The following is a 17,975-nucleotide window of genomic DNA, read 5'->3' on the forward strand; positions in this document are numbered from 1 at the left end:
AGCTGAGAGAGTTGCCCATGATTATACTTTTAGGAACTAGTCCTGTATCCTCCCTTCAGTGCTAAAAGGTGGCCCCCATGGTGCTTGCTTTATAATAAATCCTTCTTCTTAAGCAATGTCACCTCCTCTATTTTATGCATATCATGAATAATAATGGTTAATATGACCAGGCACGGCAGCTCACGCCTATAATCCCAGCACTTTGGGAGGCCAAGGCAGGCAGATCACGAGGTCAGGAGATCGAGACCATCCTGGCTAACACGGTGAAACCCCATCTCTACTAAAAATACAAAAAAAAATTAGCTGGGTGTGCTGGCGGGTGCCTGTAGTCCCAGCTACCAGGGAGGCTGAGGCAGGAGAATGGTGTCAACCCGGGAGGCGGAGCTTGCAGCGAGCGGAGATCACCACAGCACTCCAGCCTGGGCGACAGAGCGAGACTCCGTTTCAAAAAAATAAACAAATAAATACAAATGGTTAATACGTTTAGCATTTACATCATTCTGTGCCCTCACACACATTATTTCTCATAGTCTCACCAAAACTTTTCTGAAGAGGGGATTGCTGTTGTTCCTATGCTGCAAATGAAGAAACAAGGGCTCAGAAATGGCAAGTGACTTTGAAATCTTGCACAGCCGGGAAGAGGAAGATCCAATGTTTGTTCCAAAGTCCAGCTGATTCCAGAGCGCATCCTGTGACCTCACTGGCCACCTCCCTCCCGGGCACCTAGGATGGAGCCTATGGCAAGGGGTCATCAAGGTTTTAGCACAGTCATTACAGGAACCACAGCCCAGACACAAAAGCAGGAAACCCTTTGGGCTCCTTCCTATTGCACCAACAGCCTTGTGTTGCTGCAATGAAAACACTTCCCAAACAGCTGTGGCCAAGAGACGCAGAAACTGCCTTGTCCATGCGCCCCACCTCAGACTCCAACACTCACCAAAGAGCAGAGGAGCCCCAAGTATTGGGGACCACAGAAGATGCCATGTGCTCCATGATGCCTGCCCCGACCTGCCTGGCCTACTTGTTTCCCTGCTTCTTGCTGCTGGTACTGGTCCTTGTCCCCTCAGGTAAGTGGAATCTGGGACAGAACAGGGTCCACCCCGGGCTGATCAGTCCTAGAGGGGTGCTAAGTGCTCTGGCATGCCTGGAGAAACTGGACCCCAATGAAGATAGGGTAAAGAGGGGGACACTGAAAATTTGCCTGTCTCCGGCAGAGAGCAGACCCAGCGTCCCAAGAAGCAGCGTAGCGAAGTGATAAGCTCCCAGGCTCTGTGCTCACACCCACTGGCTTCCAGCTTGGATGCTCCTATGCCCACGTCAGATGCTGCAGCTCTTTTAGCCCCAGGAGACTTTTCTACAAAACAGGGACACTCATGGGACCTTCCTCTAGGGCTACTGTGAGTATTAAATAGAAAACTGGTGAGGCTCAGCCCTGGGCCAGCTGCATAGTTTATGAGACCCATTGCAAAATGAAAACTGTGGTCTTTTGTTCAAAAAGTACTGAGCAACACAGCAGAGCATTAAACCAAGCATGGGATCCTTCTAAGCATGGGGGCCCTGTGCAACTGTATAAATGGCACAGCCAGGAACCAGCCCTGGCTGAGCTTAAGACGCAGTGGGCTCAAACCTCACCACTAACCAGTTTAAACAACTTCTTTCTGAGCCTCAATTTTTCCAACTGTATAATGGAGCTAAAAATACGACTCACCTTGTGACTTTCTTAGGAGAATTTAACAAGATTATACCCGTAAGAGCCTGGCATAACAAAGATTTGATAACTGCTGGGGATTACTATCACCATTCCCATGTCTCCTTTAACTCAGGGGCAGGCCAGATTAGCTCCTGAGTCTTGAGACCCCTGAATATATAGCTCAGTCTCCGAGTCCAGAACCCTCTGATCTACCAGGCAGGAATACTTGGCTCTCAGTGGGCTCATTCCATCTCCTGCCCATCTGGGCCCCTGCTCCAGGCTCTACTGAGATCTAGATTGTGTCCATCACATATTTGGTCCTCCGGGGTGGCCATCCCCAGGAGAGATCCTGGCAGAACCCAGGTGAGGGGTCAGACCTGGGTACTCCCTTACTCATTGGCCATACGACTCGAGACACCACTTCACTTCTCTGAGCTGATTTCCTCAATTGTAAGATATGAATCGTAATTCCTAGTTCTCATTCCACAAGTACTTTTGAGTGTCTGCTATGTTTTAGGCACTAGACTAGGAAATCAGAAATCTAAACTACCCCAGAATAAAAAAATGTTCCCAATGATTGTTGGAATAGAATAGATGGAAAATAAGAGAAGTTGCTTAAACCACTCAGTTGGAAGGTTTGAGTCCAGCTGCATCTCAAGCTGAGTCAGGGCTGGTTCATGGGTGTGCCCTCTATATAAAGGGACAGAACCCCTGCTTAGAAAGGCCCCATGCTTGGTTTAATGCTCTGCTGTGTTGCTCAACAGTTTTTGAACAAGGGACCTGCATTCCCATTTTGCACTTGGCCTCACAAATTACGTAGCTGGCCCAGGGTTGAGCCTTACCACTTTTCTATTTAATACTCACAGCAGCCCTAGAGAAAGGTCCTATGAGTGCCCCTATTTTGTAGTAGAGGAGACTGGGGCTAACAAATTTTCTATAAGGCTTTTAAAGGGAGCCCCTGTACAGGAACCATGAAATGCAGAGGATGCAGATGGAAAGTAGATGAGAAGGAAGCCCAGGGTTGGTCCAGCTCCACCAACAAGGCAGAGGCAAACCTCCTAGGACACCTCCTAAAGCCCAAGTGACAACACGGAAGGAGACTCAGAAGGGCAGAGGGAGGGAAGGGGTGTGGGCACCAGGACTGAGTCCAGGCTCCAGCTTCTTACCTGGTGTTCACTTCCCCAGACTCACTCCCAGCTGAGATAAGACTTCCTGAGTCCTTCCTTCTTCCTCTCCTCCATTGCTTCTTTCTCCTCACACACACAGGCTTCATCTTTACAAATAATTTATTTTTAACAGCTCTATTGAATGTAATTGACTACATTAAACCATACATATAGAAAGTAGACAATTTTGTAAGTTTTGTTTGTGAGTGTTGGGTATATTTCACACTTGTGAAATCATCACCAAAATCAGCATTATGAACGTATCCAGAACCCAAAACTTTCCTTGTGATTCGTCCTTGCCACTCCTCCTAGTCTCCAAAGCAACCATGGATCTGTGTTCTGTCACTATAGTTCGTATTTTTTAGAATTTTATATAACAAGGATCACACAGTTGTACTCCTTTGTGGCTGGCTTCTTTTACTCAGTGTAATTATTTTGAGATTATTCATGTTGTCATATATGTCAATAGTTCATTTCTTCTCATGTCTATCCATTGTATGGATAAACCCCTTTCCCATTCACCTGCAGACAGACATTTGGGTTGTTTGCAGTTCAGGGCTATTATAAATAAAGCATCTGTGAATATTCATGTACAAGTCTTTGTGTGGATATATGCTTTCATTTCACTTAGGGAAATATCTGAGAATAAAATGACTGGATCATATGGTTGCCGTATGTTTAAGTTTTTCAGATACTGCCAAACTGTTTTTCAAAGGAGTTGTACCATTTTACATTCTCATCAGCAATGTAGGAGGATGGCAGTTCCTACACATCCTCACCAACACTTATTATGGTCAATCTTTTTAATTTTAGTCATTCTAATGGGTATATAGTAATATCTTACTGTGATTTTTTTTTTTTTTTGAGACAGGGTCTCACTCTGTTGCCCAGGCTGGAGTGCAGTGGCTTGATCTCGGCTCACTGCAACCTCCATCTCCCTGGCTCAAGCGATCCTCCCACCTTAGCCTACCAAGTAACTGTGACTACAAGTGCACGTCACTACGCGCAGCTAATTCTTGTGGTTGGTTGGTTGGTTGGTTGGTTGGTTTTTTGTTTTGGTAGAGACAAAGTTTCACCATATTGCCCAGGCTGGTCTTGAACTCCTGGGATCCAGTGATCTACCTGCCTCAGCCTCCCAAAGTCCTGGGATTACCAGCCTCTCACTGTGATTTTAACTCCCTGACATGTAATGATGCTGAGCATTTTTTACATTATGCATCCATTTTTGGTGAAGTGTCTATTCGACTCCCATTTTTTAAGTGTGTTTCTTATTATTGAGTTTTGAGAGTTCTTTATATATTATGGATACAAATAGTTTGCCAGATATATGCTTTGCAAAGATTTTTCTCCTACTCTGTGACTTGTCTTTTTATTCTTTTACAAGTGTTTTCTGAACAGCAGGAGTTCTTAATTTTTATGAAGTCCAATTCATCAATTTGTCTTTAATGGATCACGATTTTGGTGTTACATTGAAGAAATCTTTGCCTAGGCCAAAGTTACAAAGTTTTTTCCATGTTTGCAGCTAGAATTTGTATAGTTTAACATTTTATGTTTAGTTATATGATCTATTTTGAGTTAATTTTTATATAGTTTGAGGTATAAACCAAAGTTCATTTGTTTGCACATGTATTTCCAATGGTTCTTGCACCATTGTTGAAAAAACTCCCCATTCTCCATTGAATTGTCTTTGCACCTTTGTCAAATATCAGATAATTATAGTTAGGAGCCATGGCATGCACCTGTACTCCTAGCTACTCAGGAGGATTGCTTGGGACTAGCAGTTTGAGGCTGCAGTGTGCTATGATGATCACACCCAGAATAGCCCTGCACTCCAGCCTGGACAACATAGTGAGACCTCATCTCTTTTTTAAAAATCAGTTGCCTCTATTTGCATGGACTATTTCTAGACTCTCTATTCAGTTCCACTGGCATGTTTATCTATCTTTCTGCAGTACCACACTGTCTTGATCACTGTAACATTATCTAAGTCTTGAAAGCAGGTGATGTTAGCTTTCTAACTTTACTCTCTTTCAAATTGTTTTGGCTATCCTATAAATTTTAGATTTAGTATATCAGTTCTAAAGGGAAGCCTGCTAGGATTTGAACAGGAATGGCATTGAGTTATATATCAACTTAAGAGAACTGACATCTAAGCAATATTGAATCTTCCAACATATGAACAGTGTGTACCTCTCTATTTATTTAGGCTTGATTTTTTTCTCTCTCTCTCTTAGTAATGTCTTGTAAGTTTTCAGTTTGCAGTTTCTTCACATTTTTGGCTAAATATTTTCTATTTTTTATAATATTGATGACTGGAAATTTTTAAATTCCAATTTCAAATTGTTTATTGCTAGTATATAGTAATACATATAATTTTGTACATTGATCTTTTATCGTTAACCTTGCTAAACTCATTTATTAGGTCTAGTAGCCTTTTTAAGAAATTTTCATTGCAATTTTAATTATGTCATCTGCACATAAAGATAGTTTTATTTTTTCTTTCAAATCTGAATGTCTTTTATTTCCTACTACCTTTTAGCACGGTTAGTACCTATCCTACAATAATGAACAGAAATGGTAAAAACAGGCATCCTTGTCTGGTTCCTGATCTGCAGGGAAAACATTCATTTTTGCACCACTAAGCTTGATATAGTTGTTGTAGGGTTTTCACAGGTGCCCCTTATCAACTTGAAAAAGCTTCCTTATCTTCCTAGTTTGCTGAGAGTTATTATTAGGAATCCATGTTCAATTTTGAAAACTGCTTTTTCTGCATCTGTTGAGATGATTATATGAGTGCCTGCATATGCGTGTGTGTGTGTGTTTAGTTATATGGTAAATTACATTGATTGATTTTTGAATGTTAAACCAACTTTATATTCCAGGGATAAGCTCAACTTGATCATAATGTATTATACTTTCTAAATATTGCTGATTGCTGAATTCGGTTTACTAAAATGTTGCTTAAAATTTTTTCTCTATGTTCATGAGAGATATTGGTTTTCTTTCCTCATAAGGAAAAGGCTTCGGTTTCAAGATAACACAGGGACTCATAGAACAGTTAGAAAAGTATACTCCTTTTCTCAACTTTTCTAAAAGTATTTGTATAAAATCGGTATTATTTCTTTCTTAAAGATATGGAAAACTTGGCCAGGCATGGTGACTCATGTCTGTAATCCCAGCGCTTTGGGAGGCTGAGGCAGGCCGATCACTTGAGGCCAGGAGTTCAAGACCAGCCTGGCTAACATGACAAAACCCTGCCTCTACCAAAAATATAAAAATTAGCCGGGCATGGTGGCGCATGCCTATAATCGCAGCTACTCAGGAGGCGGAGGCAAGAGAATCGCTTGAACCTGGGAGGCAGAGATTGGAGTGAGCCGAGATCACGCCCCTGTACTCCAGCCTGGGTGACAGAGTGAGGCTCTGTCTCAAAAAAAAAAAGAAAAAGATATGGAAAATTCACGAATGAAACTTTCTAAGATTGGAGCTTTATTTCCGGGAAGATTTTTAACAACAGATTAAACATTTTAATAAATAATAGGGCTAACCCGGTTATCTTTTTCTTCTTGAGAAAGCTTTGGCAGTGTATCTTTTTCAAGGAATTTGTTCATGTTACCTAATTTGTCAAATTTACATAACTTGAAGTTTTCCATAATATTCCCTTATTATTCTATTAATAAGAGTAAAATCTGCAGTAGTATCACCAATCTGATTCCTTATTTTAATAATTTAGGTTCTTTCTGTGTGTGTCCCTTTTGTTCAATGTGACTAGAGATTTATCTATTTTAGTGATCTTCTCAAAGATTTTCTTCTTCTCATTGATTTTTCTGCGTGTGTGTGTGTGTGTGTGTGTTCTGTATAGAGTTTCATTTAGAGCGTGGTGATTTCCTTTCTTTCACTACTTTGAGTTTAGTTTATTGGCCTTCTTTGTAGTTTCTTAAGGTGGAAAGTGGGTAATTTATTTAAGTCCTTTCTTCTTTCCAAATATAGGCATTTAATACTACAAATTTCCCCTTGCTTTAATGGGATCCTGCAAATTTTTATATTATGTTTCCCTTTTCATTCAGTTTAAAATACTTTCTAATTTCTCTGGTTTTAATCAATACATAACATTTGTACATATTTATGAGGTTCATGTAATACTTTGTTACATGCGTAGGATGTGTAACAAATGAGTCCAGGTATTTGGGATATCCGTCACCTCAGGTATTTTTCATTTATCTGTGTTAGGAACATTTTAAGTCCTCTCTTCCAGCTATTTTGAAATGTACAATACATTGTTGTTAACTATAGTTACAATACTCTGATATCAAATGGCAGGATATTATTCCTTCTATCTAACTGTATGTTTGTACCCATTAATAAATCTCTCTCATCCCCCTCTCCCTACACTCACTCTTCCCCACATCTGGTAAGTATCATTCTACCCTCTACCTTCAAGAGATCAATTTTTTTAGCTCCCACGTGTGAGTGAAAACATGTGATATTTGTCTCTCTGTGCCTGGTTTATTTCACTTAACATAATGAACCCCACCTTCATTCATGTTGTGGCAAATGACAGAATTTCATTTGTTTTTATAGCCAAATAGTATTCCATACTGGCCATCCAGTAGTGGTATTGCTGGATGATATGGCAGTTCTACTTTTAGATTTTTGAGAAATCTCAATACTGTTTTCCATAGTGGCTGTACTAATTTACATTCCCACCAACCGTGTATAAACTTTCCTTTTTTTTTTGCAACTTTACCAGCATATATTTGTTGTGGTTTGTTTATTTTATTTTGCTTTTTTTTTTTTTTATTGTTCCCTTTTTAATAGTCATTCCAACTGGGGTGAGGTAATATCTCATTGTGGTCTTGATTTGCATTTCCCTGATGACTAGTGATGTTGAGCATTTTTTTCATGTGCCTGTTGGCCATTTGTATGTCTTCTTTTGAGAAATGTTGATTGATTTACTTTGCCAACTTTTTAATGAGACTTTTTTTAACTGTTGAGTTGTTTGAGTTTCCTGTATATTTTGGATATTAGATTAGTCTCTGGTCAGGTGAGTACTTTGCAAATATTTTCTCTCATTCAAGAGTTTGTTTCTTCACTCTGTTGATAGCTTCTTTTATTATGAAGAAGCTTTTTAGTTTAATATAGTCCCATTTTTCTATTTTTGTCTTAGTTGCCTGACCCTTTTGAGGTCTTAGTCATAAAATCTTTACCTATCCCAGTGTCCTGGAGTGCTTTCCCTGTTTTCTTCTAGTAGTTTTTATAGTTTTAGGTCCTACAGTTAGATCTTTAATTCATCTTTAGTTGATTTTAGTATATGGTGGGAAATGGCAGTCTACTTTTATTCTTCTGCATATGGATATCCAGTTTTTCCAGCACCATTTATTGAATGTATATTCTTGATACCTTTGCCAAAAATCAATTGGCTGTAAATACATGGATTTATTTCTGTGTTTTCTATTCTATGCCATTGGTCTATTATACCATTTGTCTATGTATTCTATGCCATTGGTCTATTATACCAATACCACATCCCAATCAAGAAGAAATGTACAAAATCCCAGAAAAAGAACATAAAATATTGATACTGAAGAAGCTCAGTAAGATACAAGATAATTCTGAAAAACAAAACAAAGAAATCAGAAAACACTCCAAGATACTGCTCTAGGCAAAGGTTTTGTGGCTAAGACTTCAGAAAGACAGGCAACAAAGACAAAAAAGACAAATGGGACTATATTAAACTAAAAAGCTTCTTCACTGAAGAAAAATAATCAACAGAGTGAAGAGACAACCTCCTGAATGAGAGATAATATTCACAAAGTACTCATTTGACAAGGGACTAATATCTGGAATATATAAGGAACTCAAACAACAGTTAAAAAAGCAAACAAACAAAGAATCTAATAAAAAATGAGCAAAGGAAAGGAATGAACAAGGATTTCCCAAAGAAGACATACAAATGGCCAAGAGATATATGAAAAAAAACTCAACATCACTCATCAGGGAAATGCAAATCAAAACCATAATGAGATATCGTCTTATCCCAGTGAGAATGGCCATTGTTAAAAAGACACACAAACAAACAAACAAACAAACAAAACAGGCCAGGTGCTGTGGCTCATGCCTGTAATCCCAGCACTTTGGGAGGCTGAGGCAGGCAGATCACCTAAGGTCAGAGGTTCGAGACCAGCCTGGCCAATATGGTGAAACTTTGTCCCTACTGAAAATACAAAAATTAGCTGAGTGTAGTGCCATGTTCCTGTAATTCCAGCTACTCAGGAGGCTGAGGCAGGAGAATCACTTGACCCCAGGAGGTGGAGATTGCAGTGAGCCAAGATGGTGCCACTGCACTCCAGCCTGGGTGACAGAGCAAGACTTCCTCTCAAAAAAAAAGAAAAAAAAGATGAGGATGAGGAGAAAAGAGAACTCTTATATGCTATTGGTGGGAACGTAAATTAGTACAGCCATTATGGAAAACAGTATGGAGATTTCTCAAAAATCTAAAAATAGAACTGCTATATGATCCAGCAATCCTAAAACGGGTATTTATCCACAGGAAAAAAAATCAATATATCAAAGGAGTGCATGCATTTCTATGTTTATTACAGCAATATTCACAATTGCAGATGTATGGAATCAATTTATGCATCAATCAACGGATGAATTGATAGAGAAAAAATATGTGTGTGTGTGTGTGTATATATATATATATGGTGTATATATATATGGTGTATATATATATATGTGTGTATATATATATATATATGGTGTATATATATATATATATATATATGGTGTCCCCAAGCACACCCACAATGGAATACTATTCCACAATTAAAAAATCATAATAATGAAATCATGTAGTCATTCACAGCAACACGGATGGAACTGGAGATTATTATGTTAAGTGAAGTAAGCCCTACTCAGGAGGCTGAGGCAGGAAAACTGTTTGAACCTGTGACGTGGAGGTTGCAGTGAGCCAAGATCATGCCATCACACTCCAAAAAAAGAAGGAAGGAAGGAAGGAAAGGAAAGAAGGAGCCAGACACAGAAAGACAACTATGCAGGTGCTAAAAATGATCTCATGAAAGTAGAGAGTGTAATGACAGATACCAAAGACTAGGAAAGGTGATGGGTCTGAGGGAGAGGGATTAAGAGTGAGGTTGGTGAATGGGTACAAACACACCGTTAGATAAAAGGAATAAATTCTAATGTTTGATAGCAGAGTAGGGTGACTATAATTCACAACAATGTATTATGTTCTTCAAAATAGCTACAAAAGAGGACCTGAAATGTACCCAACACATAGAAATAATAAATACTCAGGTGATGGATACCAAAAAAAAAGAAACTTACAATAGTAAACTCACATTTCTCCCCTCCCAGTCTTAATTCTACTGATGTCATAACTTCCAGTTATACATGTGTCAGAAGCCTCACAATAGAATGTTATTTTTTTAAATCCGTTTGGGGCCTTGCTTTTAGGACTTCTTGGGTGGACCAGAACACTTCTTTCCGGGCTGCGTACTCTCTTCTGTGGAGTTTCCCCAGTGCCCTGACAATCATGGGTTTTACCAGTTTGGCTGGTGGGAACAGGCACCATTCTTAGCCCTGTGCTGAGAGAGGGGCACAGTTCTGTGCATGTGTGTGAGGAAATTCCCTGAGGCCAGGGAAAAAAACAACAGGAAGGATTAGTGATCACAGATCTGACTGGCTCAAATAATGCTTGAGAGTGGATGTTGCTGAATTTCTTGAAACTAAGGACATCAAGGACAAAAGCAATCCCTAGGATTCAACATGCGGTTATCACTTCGTCACAATTGTGAGAAAGTTTTTCTTGGTGGTTAACAGCACATGCCTAGCTGAAGATAGGTAGAAATAGAATTTAGAATTCCAAAACTCTTTCCTAGATCCTCTTAGAAGGGAATGTTTGCTTCACCTTCTTACTCTCCTTGCCTCATTCACGACTGAGAAACACCATGATATACTGCAAACAAATATGTGCAGTGCGACTGAGCTATTCACAAAGGCTGATGGGAATATAGACAAAAAGGAAACTCGGGGTACAAAACTGCTGACCTTGAGTTGAGCAGAATCTTAAGTCACCTGATCTGAGTTCAAATCCTGGACATGATATCTACTGAATGCATGGTTCAGCTCATGTTTCTTTACCACTGTGAGCATTCGTTTTCTTTCTCATCTCAAAAATGGAGATTATAGGCTGGGCATGGTGGCTCACACCTGTAATTCCAGCACTTTGGGAAGCCAAGGGGAAGGAATCACTCGAGCACAGGAGTTTGAGACCAGCCTGGGCAACATAGTGAGTACCCATTACTACAAAGAAAAAATTTAAAAATAAATAATAAACGGAAAAGTTTTTAAAATTGAGATTATAACAGCATCTACCTCACAGAATTGTTAGAAGGAGTACATGTGATGATGTTTGTGACCCAGACGCCCATGGGAGGCCTCAGCCCTCTTTCTCTGTATGCACTTTGAGGACAAACTCAACAGTTCAATCTGTCTTCAAAATAGACTCACTTCACAACACATTAACATGAACTGCAGTCTGCTGAAGAATTCACAGGAGGCAGGAAGGGTATTTACACTGAACCCCGCAACACACAAACCTACGTCTCTGAAGGGTGGCATTTGAAGATTAACAGCTAGAGCTCCAGAAACAGGCTGACAGGGCTTGAATCAAGCCTGTCACTCTCCTATTGGGTGATGTATGAGTCTGCCAGAGTTTCCATAACGAAGTAGCATGGCGTGGGTGACTTGAACAATATAAATGTAATTTCTCACAATTCCGGAGGCTGGAAACTGAGATCAAGATGTCTGCAGGGCTGGTTTGTCTGAGGCCTCTCTCCTCAGCCTATAGACGGCCGCCTTCTCCCTGTATCTTCACATGGTCTTCCCCCTGTATGTGTGTGTCTAACTTTCCTCTCCTTATAAGGACACCAGTTGGATGAGATTAAGGCCCAACCCCAATGACCTCATTTTAACTGAATTACCTCCTTAAAGACCCTATCTCCAAATACATCACATTCTGAGGTACTGGAGGTTAGGACATCAACATGTGCATTTGGGAGACACAACCCTAGCAGATGATCCTGGGACAGCTGCCTAACCTTTCTGGGCCCTCAGTTTCCTCTGTCAAAAAATGAGAATAATGCCATTTACCTTACCGGAGCATTGTGAAGAATAAGTGACATAATGCACGCAGGACCCAGCCCATGGTGAGCACTTGAGTGTTATTTATTATTTGTAGGTTTTTCCATTGCATAGCTCAGTTCTCTCTCTGCAGCCAGCCATTTGTCCCCTCTTTCCCTTCCCTCTCTAATGACACTCCTGTCTTGTCCTGGGTCATTGTTCTTGGCCAGATGATGGTTTGATTGTTTTAAGCTTGTCATTTACTGCTCCAAGTCCTTCCTGCCCAGTACAAGGTCTTTCTTCCTCTTTTGTAGATGCCTCTGGGCAGAGCAGCAGGAATGATGGGCAGGTGTTACAGCCCGAGGGCCCCATGCTGGTGGCAGAAGGTAAGACACTCCTACTGAGGTGTATGGCGGTCAGCTCCTGCGCCAATGGTATGATAAAATGGGTCAAGGTGAGCACTAAGGACCAACAAGAAATTTATAACTTTAAACATGGCTCCTTCCCCGGGGTGATGCCCATGATCCAACGGACATCAGAACCACTGAATTGCGATTATTCCATCTATATCCACAATGTCACCAAGGAGCATACTGGAACCTACCACTGTGTGAGGTTTGATGGTTTGAGTGAATATTCAGAAAAGAAATCGGACGAAGGCACCTCAGTGCTTGTGAAGGGTGAGTATCAGGCCCTGCAGACCACACATTTGCTCTGGTCTGTTTCCCTGCACAGTCACCTTTATCCACTGTATCATGCTGTATCACACAAAATTGCAGCAGCATACAACAATACATATTTGTATGCACATTTACATGTGGCTGGGTGGTTCCACTCCTCATGTCTCATGCCAGAGCCCAGGCTGGAGAGGTAGCAACTACGTGGGGCATGTCTTTCTCATAGAGATGGCAGAAGCCCAGTCCCAACTCTTCAAGTACACCTCAAGCATCTACTCACATTATGTCTGCTAACAGCCCATTGGCTAAAGCAAGTCACGTGGCTCAGCTCCAAGTCAAGGGACAAGGAAGAATACTCTTCCACCATGCAGTCAAGGTAAGAGTGTAGATGTACCCCATTACAAGCACAGAGTCAAAACCTGAGGCTGATCATGTCATCTACCACACTCCCCAAGTAATCAATCATGGCATCTGTAAGTCCACCTATGGTGACCTGAATACCCAAATCCTGGGCCTATCATTGAATAGCAGTTCCTTCTTAAGTCAGTTACCCTGGCTCTACATGCCTCAAGTGCTATGCTTGTAAAACAGGCAATACAATTTGTACTTCAAGAGTCATTTGGGTGATCAAATAGAATGGATGCTTGCGGAACCACCCCATAAACTGGTGACATGGAAAGTATCTGTACGTGGGAGTTCATTTTAACTTGATGCCAGATTCAGGAAGGCTTCACTGGCTTCTTCCAAGCCATAATGGTTGCTCTGTAGTCCTGCTGTCTTCTGGGTTTCCACCTCTGGGCAATTTTTTGACCATCTCCACTGGAAGACAGAGAATGGCTTCAGGGCCAGGCACTTGTGTGTCTTCCTGAGTTTCATGTTCCCCAGTGCTACCATTGGTATGTAGTAGGTACTCAGAGCTTTTTTACTGAACGAGTCAACTAGTGAGTAATAAAGAAAGCAGGAGGGAGTGGCCGAGTGAAGAAATCTGGAAAGAAGGAAGGGAGGGAAAACACCAGGGAGGAAATGAGTGAAAGATGGAAGAGGAGATGGAATCCAACAAGGACCTCCTCTTTGGCTTCAGGAGCTGGGGACCCTGAACCAGACCTGTGGATCATCCAGCCCCAGGAATTGGTGTTGGGGACCACTGGAGACACGGTCTTTCTGAACTGCACAGTGCTTGGAGACGGTCCCCCCGGACCCATCAGGTGGTTCCAGGGAGCTGGTCTGAGCCGGGAGGCCATTTACAACTTTGGAGGCATCTCCCATCCCAAGGCGACAGCGGTGTGGGCCTCCAACAATGACTTCAGCATTCTTCTGCAAAACGTCTCCAGTGAGGATGCAGGCACCTATTACTGTGTAAAGTTTCAGAGGAAACCCAACAGGCAATACCTGTCTGGACAGGGCACCAGGCTCAAAGTGAAAGGTGAGACAATTGGTTCTGGAGTTGTCGGGGGAGAGGAGCAGGTATTCATGAGGAATTTCTCTACATGTCCCGAACAAGTCAGTTCTTCCCAGCCTCCATGTCTTTACATAAGTTTTTCTGTCTACCTGGAATGCTTTCTCCTTTTCTCTGAAAACTCCTACTCATCCTTCAAGGCCCAGCACAAATGGCCCCTCCTCTGTAAAACCTTCTCCTCTCAAGCTGAGTTAATTTCTCCCCATTCTGGTTGCCACAGAACTCTGTATAGATCATTAACAATTCAACAAACATCAGCCAGGTGCCGTAGCTCACTCCTGTAATCCCAGCACTTTGGGAGGTCAAGGTGGGTAGATCACCTGAGTCAGGAGTTCGAGACCAACCTGACCAACATGGTGAAACCCTGTCTCTACTAAAAGTACAAAATTAGTCAGGCATGGTGGTGCATGCCTGTAATCCCAGATACTTGGGAGGCTGAGGCAGGAGAATCGCTTGAACCTGGGAGGCGGAGGTTGTGGTGAGCCAAGATCACAGCACTATTGTACTCCAGCCTGGGCAACAAGAGCAAAACTCCATCTCAAATAATAGTAACAATAATAATTCAACAAACTACTACATGCCTGTTGAGTGTCCTGCACTGTACTAAGCACTGGAGACACTGCAATGAATTAGACATGTCCATACTCTAAAGGTGCTCCAGTAGAAAGTCTAACTTTGTCCTTCATAGCTGCAGGGTTTGACTTCTAGCCCGCACCCAGGTAGAAATTGGCAGACTCATCCCAGAGACCCCAGCTCCTAGGACTTAGGAAGTGGTGGGAGATAAAGGGAAGTATGAGAAAGCCTCTCTCCCTTGCAGCAAAATCTACCTCTTCCCAAGAGGCAGAATTCACCAGTGAACATGCAACTGAGATGTCTCCAACAGGTAAGTGTACCCACCTCAGTGGAGTCAATGAGTCCCCCACAGGCAAGGGGGCCATGAATGGCTTGGTCATGGGAAGGGAGCAGTCCCAGACTCCTGGGGCTAATCTGCCACCAAGAAAGCTCCCAGGACTTCATCTCAACTGCAGAACTAGGACCCCAGAGAACCATGTTATAACAGCTCAGTTATAACGAACTTTCTCATAGCCAGGGCCATGTAACTGTTTAGTGGGAAATTTTGCTTGAGAGGTGGTGAGCTCCCTGTGAATCTGAGTGTAGGGCTGTGAGGCTATGCACAGCAACACTGGAGAACATGGCTTTGTAGCTAAACCTCCTGGATGGAGCCTCTTCCTAATATGATGGGCAGGTTCTTGCCCCTTGAATCTGGTATCTGACTCTATGAACTAGGCAGGAGGGGACAAGAATCAGAGAGCCTACTTCACGGGGTTGTGTGTGCACTCAATGAGATCACACATGCCAAGTGTCCAGAATTGTGCCTGGCACATCTCCTGTTAACATTCGAGGGCTCTCAGTATGTGGTGGGAGCTTATGATAGACGTGGTCAGATTTGCCTTCCTGATGCTCGGCCCTGCTCCTGCCATTCATGGGGACCAGACTGCCTGGGTCCCGTGACTTCTTTAACACGTGTGGCGCTGAGAAAATCATTTCCCCACTCTGGGTCTGTCTCCTTATCTATAAAAATTGGATCACTATCCTACACTGTAGGATTACCTTGAGGATTGCATTAGGCAATCAGGAAGAGCAGAGGTTAGGAATGCGACTGAGATGATTACAGGTGCAGGTAGAATACTGGGCAACCATTCTCTGGGCCCAGGGCAGAGGGAAGGGTGGTCTTTGATCTCATCTTTCAACGTAGAAAGGATACAACTCCAGAGGTTATACAGCAGCAGGATGTGACCTTGCCCATGGGCAGCACTGAGGTGTGGGCTGTGGGGCCCTCACCATGGGTCCCGCCTGAGCTCTCTCCTGTGCCTACCAGGCCTCCTGGTTGTGTTCGCACCTGTGGTCCTGGGGCTGAAGGCAATTACATTGGCTGCACTCCTACTGGCTCTGGCTACCTCTCGGAGGAGCCCTGGGCAAGAAGATGTCAAGACCACAGACCCAGCAGAAGCCATGAACACCTTAGCATGGAGCAAGGGTCAAGAGTGAGGGGTCAGCCCAAGACTGGGGATCCTCTGAGTTGGAGAGGAGCCAGGGCTCCTCAACCATTTCCCTACCTCCAGTCCCAGCCTCCAGATGCCCCCAGGCCTCATGACAAAGTCCTAGATCCCTACATCTGGTTTTGGTCCACCTAGTGAAATTCCCGTCTTTGCACCGGGCTTCCCTCTAAAGTGTCTCCCTTTCGCCTTTTGGCCTGTTCAAGACCTCCTTGCTTTTCAGTCTCTGGCTCAGTCTCTCCTCAACAGCCTTGCCCCTGCTGAAGCCCTTTCTGGTGAGCCCTGCCCCTTTCCCCACCTCACCACATCCTTCTTGGCCTCCAACATCCAACTCAGAGTCTTCTTCCCAGGAGGTGTCCCTAAGCATCTCTGAGCTCAACCAGCCAGACCATCTGTGCTCCTCCATCTACACCCTTCTTCCCACCCCTTCCTGCCTTCCTTCCATCCCCCTCATGGCTGGCTTGGGTGGGTGTAATATTAGAATGCAGGTTCAGCAAATATAACAAAGCTCTTAAATAACAGTTGCTTAAACCAGTGGAAATCAACCAGAAAGTTGACCATCAGCAGGCCAAGCAATACAGAGACTCCCTGGTTTTGAGACCCGGGATTCATTGATCTCGTTGCTACCAGGTCCACCTTCTAGGCAGCCAGACTGGAGAAGAAGGCAGGGAAGGGGAGCAGGACCCTCCCCTTTAAGGGCATAGTCAGGAACTTGGCCACCTCACTTACCTCTACTTGGCTGGAATGGGGTCACATGGTCACAACCTAGCTGCAAGAAAGGCTGGGAAATGTAGTCTTTATTTCTGGCAACAATGCGCCCAGCTGCAAGTTTTCACTAGAGAAACCGGATGGTAGAGTTCAGGAGATAACCAGTTATCTCCGCCACAGCGGCATACAGGCAGCCTCTCACCTGCCCTGTGGTACACCTGAGTTTAATGCCCAGCTAGCTGGCCAGCACTTCTTCCCACCATCACCTCCCCTAGGGCAGCATGTGGGGCAGTAGTTCCCAAGAAGAGTGATTTTGCCCCCATGGGACTTTTGGCAATGTCTAGCAACCTGGGGGGTGCTACCACCATCTAGTGGACTGAGAAGCCCTGACATGGGGAAGAGTGTGTATGCCCAGGAGTCAGACACACCTGCCTTTAACCCTGAAGCCTCTGCCCCCTCCCTGTGTGCCCTTAGTGACTAATCAGAGTCTCTTCACATCACAGAACATCCAGGATACTAATGTGGACTTTTCTGCATTGTGTAAGAACCAATTCAAGGCCAGGCACAGTGGCTTATGCCTGTAATCCCAGCACTTTGGGAGGCCGAGACAGGTGGATCACCTCAGTTCAGGAGTTTGAGACCAGCCTGGCCAACATGGTGAAACTCCGTCTCTATTAAAAATACAAAAAATTATCCAGGCATGGTGGCGGGTGCCTGTAATCCCAGCTACTTGGGAGGATGGGGCAGGAGAATCGCTTGAACTGGGAGGCAGAGGCTGCAGTGAGCTGAGATAGCACCATTGTACTCCAGCCTGGGCAACAAGAGCAAAACTCCATCTCAAAAAAAGAAAAAAAAAAGAACCAATTCAATTCTGCATTTACTGAGGGCCGACTATGTGCTGTATGTACTGTGTACACTCAATACATGTAAATTCCCTTTTCTCTTTCCAGGCAAACATTTATTAGCACTATAGCGGGGAGTAGATGAGTCTAGATGTTTTTCATTACAACAAACAGAAAAACAGCTTGAACTAAGCCAGAGAGAACAGTAATTTAGTCTGAGAATGGAATAAATCAT

At 43.1% G+C, this 17,975-nt stretch overlaps 1 protein-coding gene across 2 annotated transcripts; it reads left to right on the plus strand.

Moving 5' to 3' along the window:
- The first annotated feature begins 765 nt into the window (after positions 1 to 765).
- Positions 766 to 17,737, plus strand: SIRPB2 (signal-regulatory protein beta 2). 2 transcript variants are annotated; one of them, XM_011943385.1, is made up of 5 exons: positions 766 to 1,067; positions 12,315 to 12,680; positions 13,759 to 14,100; positions 14,951 to 15,016; positions 16,013 to 17,737. In XM_011943385.1, the coding sequence occupies exons 1-5, from the start codon at positions 854 to 856 to the stop codon at positions 16,180 to 16,182; spliced, it is 1,158 nt and encodes a 385-aa protein (XP_011798775.1). In that variant the 5' UTR covers positions 766 to 853; the 3' UTR covers positions 16,183 to 17,737. The 2 variants fall into 2 exon arrangements, with proteins under 2 accessions (XP_011798775.1, XP_011798776.1); XM_011943386.1 differs by having other exon boundaries at positions 12,315 to 12,386.
- The last annotated feature ends 238 nt before the right edge of the window (positions 17,738 to 17,975 follow it).

Source organism: Colobus angolensis, unplaced genomic scaffold (genome assembly GCF_000951035.1).
Source record: "Colobus angolensis palliatus isolate OR3802 unplaced genomic scaffold, Cang.pa_1.0 Scaffold219, whole genome shotgun sequence".
NCBI classification, from domain to species: domain Eukaryota; kingdom Metazoa; phylum Chordata; class Mammalia; order Primates; family Cercopithecidae; genus Colobus; species Colobus angolensis.

Bases quoted from the DNA above. Each gene is read 5' to 3' on its own strand.
- SIRPB2 (XM_011943385.1), top strand. From the start codon at position 854: ATGAAAACACTTCCCAAACAGCTGTGGCCAAGAGACGCAGAAACTGCC. The intron at 1,068-12,314 runs GTAAGTGGAATC...CCTCTTTTGTAG, and splicing joins ACTGGTCCTTGTCCCCTCAG to ATGCCTCTGGGCAGAGCAGC. The intron at 12,681-13,758 runs GTGAGTATCAGG...CTTTGGCTTCAG, and splicing joins CACCTCAGTGCTTGTGAAGG to GAGCTGGGGACCCTGAACCA.